The 14,898-nt window shown below is 38.8% G+C and overlaps 1 protein-coding gene across 4 annotated transcripts in view; it reads right to left on the minus strand.

Moving 5' to 3' along the window:
• Window positions 1–2,289: 2,289 nt before the first annotated feature.
• LOC115431355 (sodium-driven chloride bicarbonate exchanger-like) overlaps window positions 2,290–14,898 on the minus strand; it is a 43,074-nt gene continuing 30,465 nt past the window's right edge. For 3 of the 4 annotated variants that reach the window (XM_030151655.1, XM_030151647.1, XM_030151667.1), the window contains 18 exons: window positions 14,694–14,851; window positions 14,499–14,586; window positions 13,311–13,457; window positions 12,482–12,582; window positions 10,943–11,117; window positions 9,939–10,072; window positions 9,523–9,768; window positions 8,036–8,141; window positions 7,216–7,377; window positions 6,665–6,778; window positions 6,251–6,412; window positions 5,709–5,960; window positions 5,529–5,597; window positions 5,102–5,275; window positions 4,891–5,013; window positions 4,688–4,752; window positions 4,442–4,552; window positions 2,290–3,764 (listed from right to left, as the gene is read on the minus strand). In XM_030151655.1, coding sequence (XP_030007515.1) covers window positions 3,692–3,764; window positions 4,442–4,552; window positions 4,688–4,752; window positions 4,891–5,013; window positions 5,102–5,275; window positions 5,529–5,597; window positions 5,709–5,960; window positions 6,251–6,412; window positions 6,665–6,778; window positions 7,216–7,377; window positions 8,036–8,141; window positions 9,523–9,768; window positions 9,939–10,072; window positions 10,943–11,117; window positions 12,482–12,582; window positions 13,311–13,457; window positions 14,499–14,586; window positions 14,694–14,851 — 2,460 coding nt within the window. In that variant the 3' untranslated portion in view covers window positions 2,290–3,691. Of the gene's footprint in view, window positions 3,765–4,185; window positions 4,224–4,441; window positions 4,553–4,687; window positions 4,753–4,890; window positions 5,014–5,101; window positions 5,276–5,528; window positions 5,598–5,708; window positions 5,961–6,250; window positions 6,413–6,664; window positions 6,779–7,215; window positions 7,378–8,035; window positions 8,142–9,522; window positions 9,769–9,938; window positions 10,073–10,942; window positions 11,118–12,481; window positions 12,583–13,310; window positions 13,458–14,498; window positions 14,587–14,693; window positions 14,852–14,898 lie in introns of all 4 variants that reach the window. The other variant, XM_030151676.1, reaches the window with a different exon arrangement.

Consider the following 14,898-nt stretch of genomic DNA (forward strand, 5'->3'; position numbering starts at 1 on the left):
GACTGAAGGAAAATTTTCAAAATTTTATATCAAAAAATGGGGGGTACATACACTAATAAGGCCACAATTTTGTTTTTTCGTGATATTTCCAGCAGAGCAGACCCTCCAATTATTGGTCCTTAGGATCAAAATTAACAAAAAAAAACACAAATAAAAAGTATGGCAGACCATGTCAGGTTCAACCCATTTTAGAGACTTTGGCTCCCCGACTATTAGGGGAGCGGCTCACCTCAAAAAAGCTAAGATGACTAAATCGGAGGCCTGCTAATGAAGAAAGTGTATACTGTACTGTATCTGCTCTCTGTATATTAGATTGGTCTCCTACATTAAAAAGGATACAAGTAATAATAATAATAATCATCATCATCATCATCATCATTATAATTATTATTATTATTATTATTATTATGCATTAAAACAAGTCATACTGGAGCAGATCTATGTGGTTTTTGTTTAGTGTGCCTACTTTATCAAGAACATAATGAGTAAATGGACATTAAAAGCTTTTCCGTTCCGAGGTTTTAACGTGACTGCTTTATTATAATATGACTGATTTTTGTTAAGATGTCCACATTCTGAGTTGTCAGTGCTGACATTAAGTTCATGCAATTAAGTTGTATTTACATCCATGTCTTAATGTGTCACACAATTAATACATTTTCAATTTATTTTGACTTGCAACAAAAAAAAAAAAAAAAAATCTTCAGGAGCTATACATAGCCTTCATATAATGTCCTACATATTGTCAAGAGATTTGAATGTATGTACATAAACAAATTAAACAAAATGCACTGATCCACTTTAATTCCAATATCCCATTATGAGTTGCACCACAGTGTGTCCCAAATAAATCTGGAAATGTGTTTATCCCATTCTCTAAACTGTTTACCAGTGATTTCTACTGGACACACTGGGAAGAATTATAATAATTTGTAAGGGACATTGATGGCATTTGATCTTATTCTGCTAACTGTGTGTAGAGACAGCCAATCCTTTAAGCAGAGCCCAAGGTACTGATTATATGGAGACAGCAAACTGAAGTTCAGGAAAGTGGTTAATTGTCCAGGCCTGTGTTGTGTAAATATTGAGTGAATATCCTGAAAATCAACAAAGTTACCTCTGATCCTAGGTTTTGTAGTGTGACCAATACTTCCAAGTTTAATTGCCAAATAAGATGTAGTTTTACCTTTCAACTTCTATAGAAGAGCTGTGCAAGTTAATCATAAAGTGAAATATAAATCGGTGCTGCCATACATTGTTTAGTCAGAGTTAAGGTCACATGCACATACTGTATTTGGGCACCTTATATTTCAGTGACTAAACTGTACTTTCTTAAACAAGCCTGTGTTGCTTCCTGGAAAATACACATTTAGTGATGTCCGTCATGTTCACATTTACTATTAACAATGCCATCATTGTTTCTGATAGAAAACTGATTGAGTTTTACAACCCCTTTTCTTCCCTAATTTATGTGAAGAAAAAGAATGTGATGAGTTTCTTGCCAAAATGCTAAGTGAATTCTCTCCCTTGTTTCTAATTTACTTCTAGAGATGTATAATGTTTTAATGGCATTCATGCAACTTCAGCCAACAAGAACAAATAAATTCCAGCAACAGTTCTGCATAGACATCAAACCAGAATTCCTTATTATTTTTGTTGGCCTTCAGTTACTATCTAAACATCTAAACATGGTCTCACATTAAACACTATATGTGTATTAAATCTTTTTAGTAAGTAAGTAAAGTTTATTTATATAACACTTCACAGAAAGAATTCACAAAGTGCTTTACAGTAATATCAGGAAAAGGTATGATACATAACATAACAAACACACACAGCTACATACATGGGTATATAAACATGCAGCACATCATCTCTATCATTACACATGTTCTCTGTCGGATCTGTTATTTGTCACGCTTGTAGGATTTAAACAATAGTGGAGGAGATTTTGGAAAAGGAGAAACATCCTACAGACCTAAGAACATCCTCTCTGCGCTGAAGCTACCTAGTGAGACATTTTATGTTTGGACCCTTCTGCTTTGTGTGAAATGTGAATGGAAATCAGGTTTTGGGATATTTTGGAGTTGTGTCGTCAGTAATGCAGAGATAGTCTTGTTTAATAGCTCAGTGGGGGTTGAATTTGCAGTAAAATGTGCACTGTGTGTTGAAGAGCTTGGGGTTTTATGGTCTGTTTTTCTGTCCGTTTCCTGTCATGTCAAATATTTTAGTAACAACCATTGAAATGATGAAATGACTTTTAACTTTGGGCATCAATAAAACACAACATTCATTTTTTAGGCAGAGTTTATTACTTTTTATTTATGTTCGCACCCACTCACTCATTCTCATGAAACAAATCACAATTAAACAACAGATCTGAACTGAGTTTTCTATACAGGTGACTTAAATTATTAAACAGAAGTGTACAGCTATCACTACTAAATTTAAGGCAGAATTCCACACATGAGTGGTCAAAATATGTAATACTGATATAATTTTGACCCATTAATAGTTTCTAATCAACTAAGAACCATCAAGTAGACAATGGAAAAAGAACATCTATAACAAAAAACACCTGCCTTCAACACTGACTTTATGTTAGTAATATATTAGTAAGATTTTACATGAATAAAATATACTATGTATTATACATTGTTAAGACTCTTTACCATTTATTACATGTTGCCCTTCCCAGAAAAAAGGTATTATTGCATCTATAGAAGTAACCATTCCTGCAGAGAGACAGTAAAGTCTGTTTCATCCTAGGTGCAGGTGTTAAAACAATTAGCTTCAGATGCTAACACATTGAGGGTCATTTGGAGAGGAGATCACATGTCCATGGATGACACTTACTGACAAGATGACAAAGAGAATGCAGGCGGAAAATAGAGATTTCTACACAGTCACCCTAAATTTCTGCATTTGCAAATGTGCTGATTTTTAAAAGCCAAGGCCAAGTAGCTAGAGATACTTCAAGTACCCAAACTATGCTGCCATGCTCCATTTAAAATGTAATTCTCCAGTAAGCTGTCCTGTGAAAAACTCACGGGGAGATGCTTTACTAAAGAAAATACATTTTATTGTAAAATAGCAATGGAGAAAAATGTGGAGTGATATGAGTAGTCACTGTCACAAAAACATTTAGATATACAGGTTACAGAATATATAAATACTTCCAAAAAATTGACTAGTTTCGCTATATAGCCAACTCTTTTAGATACCAGTGGAATAGATTAGTATTGGCAAATACCTACTCTGAAAGATTCTTATTGTGAGGTGCAACCAGTCAGAAACTGCACAGTGTTTTACTGTAGCAGGATTTTAAAAGCACAACTCGCAGTTGCTATTGTTGGAAAAATATAAAAAACATACAAAATACAAATAAATTAGATTTAAAAATGTTTTAAAATTTTAAGTAATTGGCCCACTGACACAGCAGTCATACAACTCTGGCTTCCTTCTGTTGCTGGTATCTCCAAACATTGATATACATAGAAAAAGAACACAAATGTGTCTTAGTTTCTCGTGTTAATACTGTTTCTAACAAATTTTTATTTGTTCTACACAACTTGCACACAGACTTACATGACAAAAACACAGTGTAGCACAGTACAAAGGTGGCTGAGTGTGGCACGGTATTATTTATTTTAAAAGATTGACAGCACAGTGGCACCACCAGTATGTGTCATCACAAACTTGTCTCCCTGTCCAAGCTCTTCTCATGCCTCCGCCGCTTGTGTCGCCTTTCCCCACTAGTGGAGCTATGTGCAAAAACAACATAAAGAAACGTTTTAAGATGGAAACTAAAAATAGGTGTTTTTTGTGCATGCAGACGTCAACAAATCAACACAATTCACACAGCATGCAAGTATCAGCTTTCTTTGATGATCACATTGAAGCAAACTGCAAGTCCAATCATAATCGAGATATAATGCTACGAATTTTACACCTTTTACAGCATGCAGGTGCAGGAGTGCACTCATAAAATGTGTTCTTGTCAGATGCACATCTGGGCCATGCTGTCTTGTCAAACTGCCAACATCTGTTTATTACCGATTCACTTATTTCTTCACAAAATATAATTTCTTACAGTACTTTTTAAAAATCACTGCATGCAACAGCTTTATGACATTAGACACAGGACAAGACTCTTCATGCTGACAGGGACTAGGAACAACTTACCTTTGGGATTTCAGCTTCTGAGGGGTTAGGAGGGGGAGCTTAAGGGTGGAGTGGAATGAGAAAGTCAAGCAGGAGATACTATGTTAGTCTACTCTGTGGGAAATCTGTGAGGGCAGGGCTGCTTTTACATAAACCCTCTAATCTAAACATTATTCTTCTCATTTCCCTGGAAAAATAATACATGATGTAAATATCTACACATTTATATAATAAACATCTACCTATGCAATATAAACGTGTGGATTAGCAGGCTGACCTTTTAGTGCTGGGCTCCCTCTTGGTGCTCTCAGGGTTGACACTCTTCCACACATTTCCAAAAGATCCTTTGGACATCTCATCAGTGATGTTGACTGTGGCAGGGTCACTCCTTCAAACAACACAGCAGAAGTAAAAACAAACTTAGAAATCACCATAACATAATGGATATAAATTAGCTTTATTAAAGTCTGTAAAGACATGCAGTTCCATCAGTCCTGAGGTATCAATAAAGATCTAAACTTACTTGTAATGTCCCTCCAGTGGCACCTGAACAATCCCCTCTTCCTCTGCTATAATACTGTGCTCTTCCTGAAGAAAGAGTAAAAAAAAAAAAGAAGAAGCAGCTAAAATTTAGCTACTGCAGTGTTGGTGATTTTAAGGTAATAAAATATGGCTTTTAATTATGTTGATGCAGGATCAAGTTTGAGCTGAGGTGTATTATTGCACCTCTTGTGCTGCATCTTCCAGTTTCTTCTTCTTCCACTCTGGCATCAGGTCGTCCAGCCAGCTCAGGTCTCTTTTGGTGAAAATGAAGTCCAGCAGTTTACGAATGAACACTAGAGCCAAGACCTGAAGCAGCACAAGGTGATGAGTCAGACATATACATTGACCAGTGGGTTTACCTACGTACAGACATGTAAGTCATAAATGCATTTACCATCATGGGGAAAACGATGGCAGCTCTAGAGGTCTTGATGATCCACAGAAGGACCAAGCAGGAGAGCTGAACGATGGTGAACAGGTGTACCTTCCTCAGCGGGACGTGGCGAAGGTAGATGAAGTCTGGCTGATGTTTTGCTGGCATCCCAAACAGCTTCAGACGATCAAAGAACTGCACAGATATGTTTTACCTACTTTAACTTTCATCCTGTATCAATAAAGGCAAATTATGAATATTCTGTGTTTTTTTACTTTATGCGGAATATTTTTAGTTTTTTTGTAAGTTACAGTTGTTAAAGTGGTAAATTAGCCACTTTAATCTCAGAGAGTATGACTCTTTATAATCCCTCTCTATACTGATGACACAGCACAACATACATCTATCTAAAATAAATTAGAGAAAAAAATATATCTTAAAATGTGACCTGAATGCCTCTGAGTGAAGAAGCTCCCATGTACAGAAACACTCCATACAGCACAGGCATTGGGATAAACTAGAAGACAAAAAAAATACGCAAAAAAACAAGCAAGTTAGTACAAAAAAATATGTGAAATGCATGGGGGTCAGAGAAAATGTTCCACTAAGATGTGGATTTGGACCCTACCTTCAGCACAGATGTCATAAACACTGAGCAGCCCATCAGGGTGAAGATCATCAGACCAGTGAAGCGCTGTTCTCGGATCCCCAGGAACTTAGGCTGCTCTCCAGGGGCCGAGCACTCGGACTCGAGCTTCAGACTGTTTACGTGCGAGATGGAGAGGACCGTGGCTGCCACGAACCACGGCAGGCCCATGACAGAGCAAACGCCCAGCATCACCCCAACCACAAACAGGTCCAGGTGGTATCCGCAGCCTTTCTGCAATAGACACATGAGGAATATCAGTGTTTGGAGACTGTTTAAATGTATTTAATAATATTATGAAATTGAGGTCAGGTCCCTAATTGGACAACAACCCAGATTCCAAAACTGTGGGATTCAGTGTAGGTTTTACCTGAGTACTAATAGTTCTGTTTGGTGTCTCTGAACTACCTTATTAAGAGTCTGGTCTAGATCAGCTCTAAATGTAAAGTGTCATGAGATAATTTTTGTTATGATTTGGTGCTATATAAATAAAGTTTGATTGATTGATAACAGCACATCTTTACTTTCAGTTTGTGCTCCTTCCTGTTGATGATGACAGCAGTGATCTGCTGGTCCATGAAAATGAGGATGGTACAGAGCAGAGCTGGGATGAAGGTGATGATAGTGGTCCACCAGGGGTTGGGCCCCACAGGATTTATAACCCAGCCACGATCATCTCTGGTTGGCTACACAGAAAAAACATATATAAATATAAGGGGAAAAAAGCCATCTCAAGTAATACTTTGACAGCAAGTTAATTTTCATTCAGATTTTAAAGCAGCTTCATCAGTTTGGTTAAGGATTTATTCTTTGAAAATGTACTTTGTGTCTAACTGACTTTGACTGTCTTTTTTTTTTTACTTTTCTTAACAGCAACAACCTTGTTTAACAGAATGGATCTGGATTTATTAACAATATGAGGGACTATCTAGACTTACTTTGAACTTGCTGGGGACCTGTAATTTAGGTGATGGGATTCCCAAGGCATAGTCTATGAGGACCATGGTGAGGATAGTGATGAAGACAGCAAAGTCACTGATGATGGCCCGCACCTGCAGGAAAACATAAATTCACATGCTGCAGTGTAGAACTTGACACCACAAGGTGGCGTCTGTGTACTACAGTTGAGTGTGTCAGTGTCACACCACACATTATGTCATGAGTGTCATCTCAATGATAAACCATAGAAATTGAAAAGACAGAAAGGCCACACAGATTGCAGGAGTTTTGTGTATCAATTGAGACAACCAATAGATGGCAGCATAATCTAAAATGACACAAACCAAACAAAAGCAAAGTCATTGCAGGCAAATTAATTTCAGTCCCTTGGTGAAAGAATAATTAAGTGGACCATGAAGCAGATTCAGTTTTGCAGCAAACATGCACCTGATGAGAGTGACAATCAGGAACTTTGACACTTATTTCCTCAGATAAATTATAATCTGGTTGTGTATGATTGCATCAGACTGACGTACTGTGTGGAACGTACCTTGGTGGGAAAGTAACGGCTTGTCTTGAACTCTTTCAGGAATGCAGACATGAAGACAGTGGAGAAGAAGAGGACGACACACCAGAAGAGGACATCAGGGATGTAGGGACCATGGGGACCACAGGCCGTGCCCTCAAACTCCCCATGAAACATCTCACACTCCTACTGGCACCAGAGGACACCACGATGACGATAATGATGATGATGAGGACAATGATAGAGAAAAAAATGATCAAAGTGACCAGGGGAGATAGATGGGTGTAGATGTAACTGATGAATTACCAAAGTCTTATTTCCAGTCCACTCCACACTAAAGTATCATGATTCATCCATTTTATGACCTCAAGTGAACCTGCCTCCAAAAATACTTATTTTCTATCTAACAAGTATGTGTAGGAGTAATGCTGTTTGCCACCGCTTGTATGACTGATTCACGTCTGACAGTAACAGAATCCACTCTTCACACTGCATCTCCATGCTGATTGTACACAGCTAAGTCCTGTGAAATCCTGCCCACATGTTCATAATCCCTCCCTCGTCTTATGATGCTTCTTGACACAGCAAAGTGTGGGCTAAGTGAGACACCACACTGTGCCACAAAGTGAACAAACATATCCACAACTTCAAGGCACTTTGTTCTTAAGCTTAGTCTGAAGGTTTGGAAAGTAGCAGATATTTCTGTGTCCTTTTCATGACTAGAGTCTAAAGACCTTGATCTGCTTTGGATTCTTGGTCTATCATTAGAAGTGTAGATGAGACTGTTTTGTCAGTGTGTTTTAAAGCTTGACAGATTTCCCTGCAAATGTCGAGGATTTCTTACCTTGACCTCGAGGGTGGTCCAGTTGACCTGGGAGGCTGTGATGTTCCTTTCCTCCCAGAACCTTAAAGTCTCATTGCTGGGGTCCCTGGGTTCTGCACATACACACCTAATGACAGGAAAACACATGCATCAACACTGGCAAGGGATGTGGTGTTCACTCCAGTCCAAACACATTTCCTATACGCAGCACTTAAAAACACTCCTCAAGTATTCAGCTTTTAACATGAAAGAACGCTCTCTGTTAGAATTCTCCAAAAATAAATGCTACCCTGCCCTGCTGTCCTCTATGCCAGAACAGAAAAACAGACAAGGAGCTCTTGGCTTGATATTACCACTAGCCAGCTTATGCACCAGGATAATGCATAATGCTCCTGAAAAACATGGGATTATTCACTGTAAAGCAAAACCCATTACAAAAAATGGACAGAGCCTACTATACCACTGCACCATCTGTTGTTTCATGATGCAGCAAACTGTGAAGCATGTGAATGCAAACGTGCTATGTTAGGTACATTATGAATGCAACTCAGGCTTCACATCACATACATACATTCCTATTCCTTAAATTAATGTGGAATCCCTCCAAAATGACAATTATAACAAGGCTGTAACCAAGAAAATTAGAAGGGGATTCTTCATCTGTCTGAAAGTCTAGCATACAATGAATCTAGTACTAAAGCAGAAACACAGCTTCATTCTGCAGCTCTCTCCTCTTAGTACAAATCAAAAGACTACGTCTAGAGTGTTTAAAACATCTACATGTCTGGAAACATGGTTTAGCAGCCAAAACATCCCATCACCCGAGAAGAGGGTAGAATTCTTGTTTTCTGTCTAACTGTTCAATTGCAATATGCTGAAAGGTAACTAAGGAATTTTTGCCTAATGACACCAAAAAACCACAGAGCACTGCAGCTTTCAATAGGGAAAACAACAACTTCAAATGGTGGAGCTGTAACAGTTCTGAAACAATACTACACTACAAATTACTGGACAATCCAATACAAACTCACCCAGATTTCAGAACTTCTCATAGTTTGTGTCATGGATTTTCTTTTAACCCTGCAAGACTACTCCAAAAACTTGTTGATAATCTTTCAAGTTTTGCCTTCAGAGCTAAATTTCATCTGTGGTATGTGTATGATAAGCTTCACTAGTTGTTTTTTTTTCCACTGGATTGAGTTGAACTCTGAAAGCCTAAGTGTAATTTGCAACATGGCAGTAGTAACAGCAACAGTAGATGTTACTCAAAGCAAATAATATTTTTTTTATCCACATGAAGAAACTTCCATTTTCAAAAAATGTAGAGCTCCAGTATGTCTCCCTTTGATAAAACTACATTTTCATTCCATGTAGGGTCACATAAAAATGAGCAATTAGTGAGGATTAGAGCACAGATACTGATGACTAAAACAGAGTAGGCCTTCAGGTTTTTGAAAGGTTTTGTTGGGGGCCCTCAGTGTGTATAAAATGATCCAAAGCACACACACCAGTACTGTGTAAGTTTCTGCAGGTTGTTGTTTTTATTGATGGGGTAGTGCACCCCCAGGTGGAACAGCTTCTCTAGGGCTTCGTAGATGAAGATAATGCAGATCAGGGCAGCGAAGGCTTCTTCAGTGAAGCGTGTGATGTAACAGACAAGTGAGCTTGCATCCGTGGCCACCAGCAGCAGACAGAAGAAGGCTGTCCACAGGCCAATACAGGCCCTCAGGGAGAGGTAGGAGAGGCCATACTCCCTGAGAGAGAGGATACCCAACATGCACACACACACCACAGAGAAAGGAGAGGTAATTAGATCTGACATCCCAACTGAAGCACAAAGTGCATGCACATCAGTACACATCCACTGTCAACATGAAAATATTCTGCAGTAATTTCGCGAAATTAGAAAAGGGGAATGACATACTTGCAGAACTTGAAGAGGATCTTTTCGAAGACAAGAACAGGCCCAGTGCTGCCCAGAATGGTAAGGGGCTGACCAGCAAAAAGAGAGTAGGCTATTCCGGTCATTGATGCCCCAAACAGGGACTCAATAGCACTCTGGAAACACAAGAAATTATACAAATTCTTAACTTTGTCTGTCACACTGTCAAGTACAGGATGATTTTGGAGGTGATTTGACCAAATTAAGTTTAGCACAGGTTTTTTTTTTAAATAGTTAGTCTTTCCAAGATGTAGTTCACTTTATTTACTTTATTTTGATAATGTGAAATTTCAGATTGAAAGTAGGAGAGTTCACTCTGCAGACGTGCAAAACTCTTGCAAGTGCAGACTTCCATCCTCTAATTAATGTCATAGCTTTATGATGGCTATTCCTAAACTTTGACTTCTGTGTTCAGATTATGTGTTCACTGATTTTTCCTTGCTCTTAATGCCAACAGTTTTTCCTCTTGCATCTAATGAGCTAAAGTTGTATTTGTGTGTCACCTGGCTGGAGAACATTCCTCCACAATGTCAGTGTGCTCATTTGCAAATACAGGCAGTGAAACAGAGCCCTCCTAACTGTGGATAGAGATATTTTGGACCAGTCACCTTTTTAATGGTTAAAACACTGTTATTCTAAAATGTTTTTGAGTAACAGTTGATTAGTTAGTCATCGATTTGTGTACTGTTATTTATACAGATGGACGAGGCACCTTTGAATGTTGGAGCAAACAGTCACTAATTTTGGAGGCAGGCCACGAATTACAGCCAGATGCACATTCCCAAACTGACTCCCAATAGTGATACTTGCCAAATTAAAACTTAAATTAAACTTTAGTTAAAAAAATAAATAAATAAAATAAAATAAATATTTTGGCACTTTTGAACAGTCCCAAACATTGAATAAAACATCCCTGGAAGACAAAATAACAATAAAAATACAAAGCTTGTGTTTTTAGTGCCTTAAATAAAGATGTTTCTTATTACCACACGCCCTTCAGTAGCTTCTCCCAGCAGTCCCCCAAAGGTGATGACAGGTGACATACAGGCGCAGTAGAGAAAGAGGAAGGAGGCCAGACACTGCAGACTGATAGCATCTGTGTAGTCAGAAAGGTAGTGAGGAGCCTTTCTCTTGATGTCCAAGATTAACCCACCAAATAACCTGAGGCAACACAGAAATTTCATGAGAAAAGCAAATGAAGGCAAACATATATGAACATGTTCAGATGGAACCACATAAATAAAGACACGCTGTTTGATTGTCACATATCATTTCACATCATATTTGATTTTCCTTTGACCCAGAAAATCAACATTTGGACTAAATCACCTGAAGTATGAGGCACAAGTGCCAAACAAATGTTTGCACAGAGTAGAGGACTACAGAGAACAATACCTCCTCTAACTCTAGTGTATTTACTAGACTACTCAAGTGAATCACCAGGCAAAATATTGAGAAAGGGGCAAAGTGCCCCTTGCCCCGCCTTCTTCTGTTGTGTGTGTTTATAACTCCATAAGTGTGTGTGAGTCCATTTGTCGACTCATGCATCTATCTTTGGATAACTCTCCGCCAGCGTGTGCACTCTGCTGCAGCAAGCCAAGGCTGTAGTGAACGAGCTGGAGGTGGTTGCTATAGCAACAAGGGGTGGGATATATGCTTTTTTCAGTTGGAGCAGTAGGCAGCAATGCCATGTCCCAGGAGGCAGTGGGGGGAGGGAGTCAGATTGATAGCTGGGGCTGGGCTTCTGGCCAATCTTAGCTGGGATAAGAGTCTGCGCCGCAGCATACCGCAGCTAAGCAGCGGCACATCACTCACTCATCTGCTATTAAACCACAGAGATGTATAACACCCCTTCACATTACACTACAAGCAGGGTCTGACATCCCTTGGTAGACGTGACGTGATATTCAGGTGATGACAATGTGATATTTTTAACACTTTCATTGTATGAGTTGGCATAGTTTACTTTTATATGAGTCACAGAGGTCAAAGCCACTACTACAGCCTCACACAGCACTCTGATGTGATCATGATTAAGAAGATATTTACAAGAAATTCAATTTCTGAGCATACTAATTGGCTTGTTGTTCATACAACTGATATGATAATAATCAGGAGTTAACAGCAAAGCCACTGCAAATGGACAACACACAGTGATAATGAGCCATGATAGCACAAAACTCTGTGTATTAATGAAAGGGAAAGGTGAAGAGCAGTAAGTATTATGACAATGAGTATATTCATGTGCCTGTGGTGTTAAATAATATAACATGGTTGCAATATTAAAGAATACAGTTTAATGTAGCCTATAGTGTTTAAATAATGAATTAAAGCACAAACAAAAGGCCTTTATGGAGTTGAAGTGTGAGTCCAGGAGGGTAGGCTGCTTCTCGAGGCAGCTAAATTTATAGTTTGAAGACAGAGAGGCAGCTCGTAATGGTGACTAAGAGGCGACAGGAGAACGGGGGCAAAGAAGAACTCACGGCTCTACGGCACAAATCACGCTGTTTTACTTTAACACCTACATCCCAGTGCGCTGAAGCTCCGGGCCGCCATGCCCTCCATGCTCCCCTGACTCTCCAAGATCTGTCACTCCATTGGGAACAGGGGGAATCTTCCGCTTTTCCTGAGAAGTTAAGATCACTGTCAGTCAACTGTCAGATGTTAGTCGTAATCATGATAAAGACTACCGTGTGTCAGGTGTTTGTCTCACTTAATTCCCTGTTCACTCAAAAATTAGTACACACTACAACTAATTTTAATTAATTAAAGGCCAAATAATTGATCACATGCTGTATATTTCTGAACGCAGAATATCCTGATGCACAGTTCATCAGCATAATAATGTAATTGCACAGCAGTTTGTCATTAATTCACCACAGTAGTTCAGCAACAACAGGAGAGACCTAAATGAACCTCCACTTTATGTAATAAAAAAATTATTTCTCTCCTAAATAAAATGGTGAATATTTTTTTTTAGCTGTAAAATCATCACAGACCAAAATAACTAATTGCAGAAAAAGATCTAATGTTTTGGAGAGGATTGAGAGCAGAACCCTGGGGAGCAGCATCAAAGCACAGACTACAGCACAGTGGAGATTAGTGGAGAACGCAGATGTTACACTACATATTTCTCAGCAGAAGACATTCACAATATGGGTCCAAAGTGAGCTGGGATTAGACCGTCGTGAGACAGGTTAGTTTTACCCTACTGATGATATGTTGTTGCAATAGTAATGCCGGGTCCAGCTCACTCATACATCGTCCTAAATTCTAAATATCTTCTATAATGATAAGTTATGATTGTTTGAGCATTTTGATACGAATATGAGGAAAAAAAGTGATAGAATTTACCTGAGAGGGAACATTTTTCGGAGGCTCAATTCTGATGGAGGGATCCCATTCTCCAGGAGGTAACACTGTCACCTGGTCCAGAAACTCATCAATGCCTGCCACCAGGTCATTTCTGTCTTTGGCTTTATATGCCACATCATGGAAAACCTGCAGTGAAGACGAGAAGGAAAGTGAAGACAAGAGCATTGTCATTAATTCATAAATAATACCCATACTCTGGCACCATAAAGGTTTATCAACCATTTCCATCATCAACATATGGTAATCATACAAAATAAAACTACAGAGAAATAAAATCTCATATTGTATATCAGTCCTGTTTATTCCTCAGGATCACTCGAGTTTCTGAAACACTGCCAAGTATGAATAAATGGAAAACAAAATAGCACTTTAAGCAGTCTGATGGTACGATTCATTCCCCTACACGATAAAGTAGGCTGGTAATCATACACTTCTATTTTCATACATCCCACAGGACGTTTGCCTTCAAAAAAGGCAACATCTGGCTCTGATAGGGCCAGGGCTGCACTGTGGGAAATCTACAATCCTATCAGGGTTTTCATGCCATTCTTTGTTGGTCCTCAAAGGCTTTTTGTCAGTTGACTCACAAACGCCAAAGGTCAGGTATGCCTGTTGAAAAGAAACCCTAAAATTGATGTTTCTAATCAAACATCAGGCAAATCAGTCAAATATTTTTAATTTACATTGAGGATTCTCAGCTCCTGATCCACCCTCAATACAAATATTGTATTGAGGGTGGATCATTGAAATCATTCTTTATTCACTGCCTTTTGTAAAACTCTCAACACCAAGCTTGTCCTACAAACTGTCTCATTCTTTAAGTCTGGGTTTACTCTCAATCTGGAAAGCATGCAATTAGCTGTGCACTAAATAAATGTAATTTTTTTTTAAACACAACATTGACAATTCAAGACTGTGATTTCAGGTCACTTGTTTTTCCAGAGCATTTTCACTTGAAAATGTTTAAATATGTTTTTTTTTTCTGTGTCCATGTGTCCATATGTCCATATGTCCATGTCGATACAAAATGAGAAAAGCCTAAACAATTTGAGGCTTAAATATAATTGACCTGGAAAAACAAACAAAATGTACCCCATCTCCAATACTATGATTGCTGTAGTAACATCAGTTACTTTCAACTCTGTTGTTACGACATTCAATTCTCACCTCATCTGTCATCAGAGTAGCAATTGACCTGCCGATTTCATGATACTGTGGACCTTTTCCCAGAGGACCAAGCAGGATGAAAAGAAACCTGTGAAAGACAGAAGACAACAGGTTTGATTAAAAGGAAAATGGTTTTCTCATGAGGAATTTAGCTCTTCTATCAGACTTGATACTGAATACAGAGAGAAATATAACCTGGTGGTGATGGGAACCTCAGCCAGGCCGTTCAGCAGCACAGCAGGTGCCAGGCGGACGAAGGCCACAACAGGGCGCTCTAGGAACTCCAGCTCCCCCACCAGGACATTGGACGCCTCAGCACCAGGAGGGATTTTCTTCATAAAGTGGAGGTCAATCTATGAGACAGAGAAAACATTAAAAAGATATGATGAATTTCCTGAAG

This window comes from Sphaeramia orbicularis, chromosome 2 (assembly GCF_902148855.1).
Source record: "Sphaeramia orbicularis chromosome 2, fSphaOr1.1, whole genome shotgun sequence".
Lineage (NCBI taxonomy): Eukaryota > Metazoa > Chordata > Actinopteri > Kurtiformes > Apogonidae > Sphaeramia > Sphaeramia orbicularis.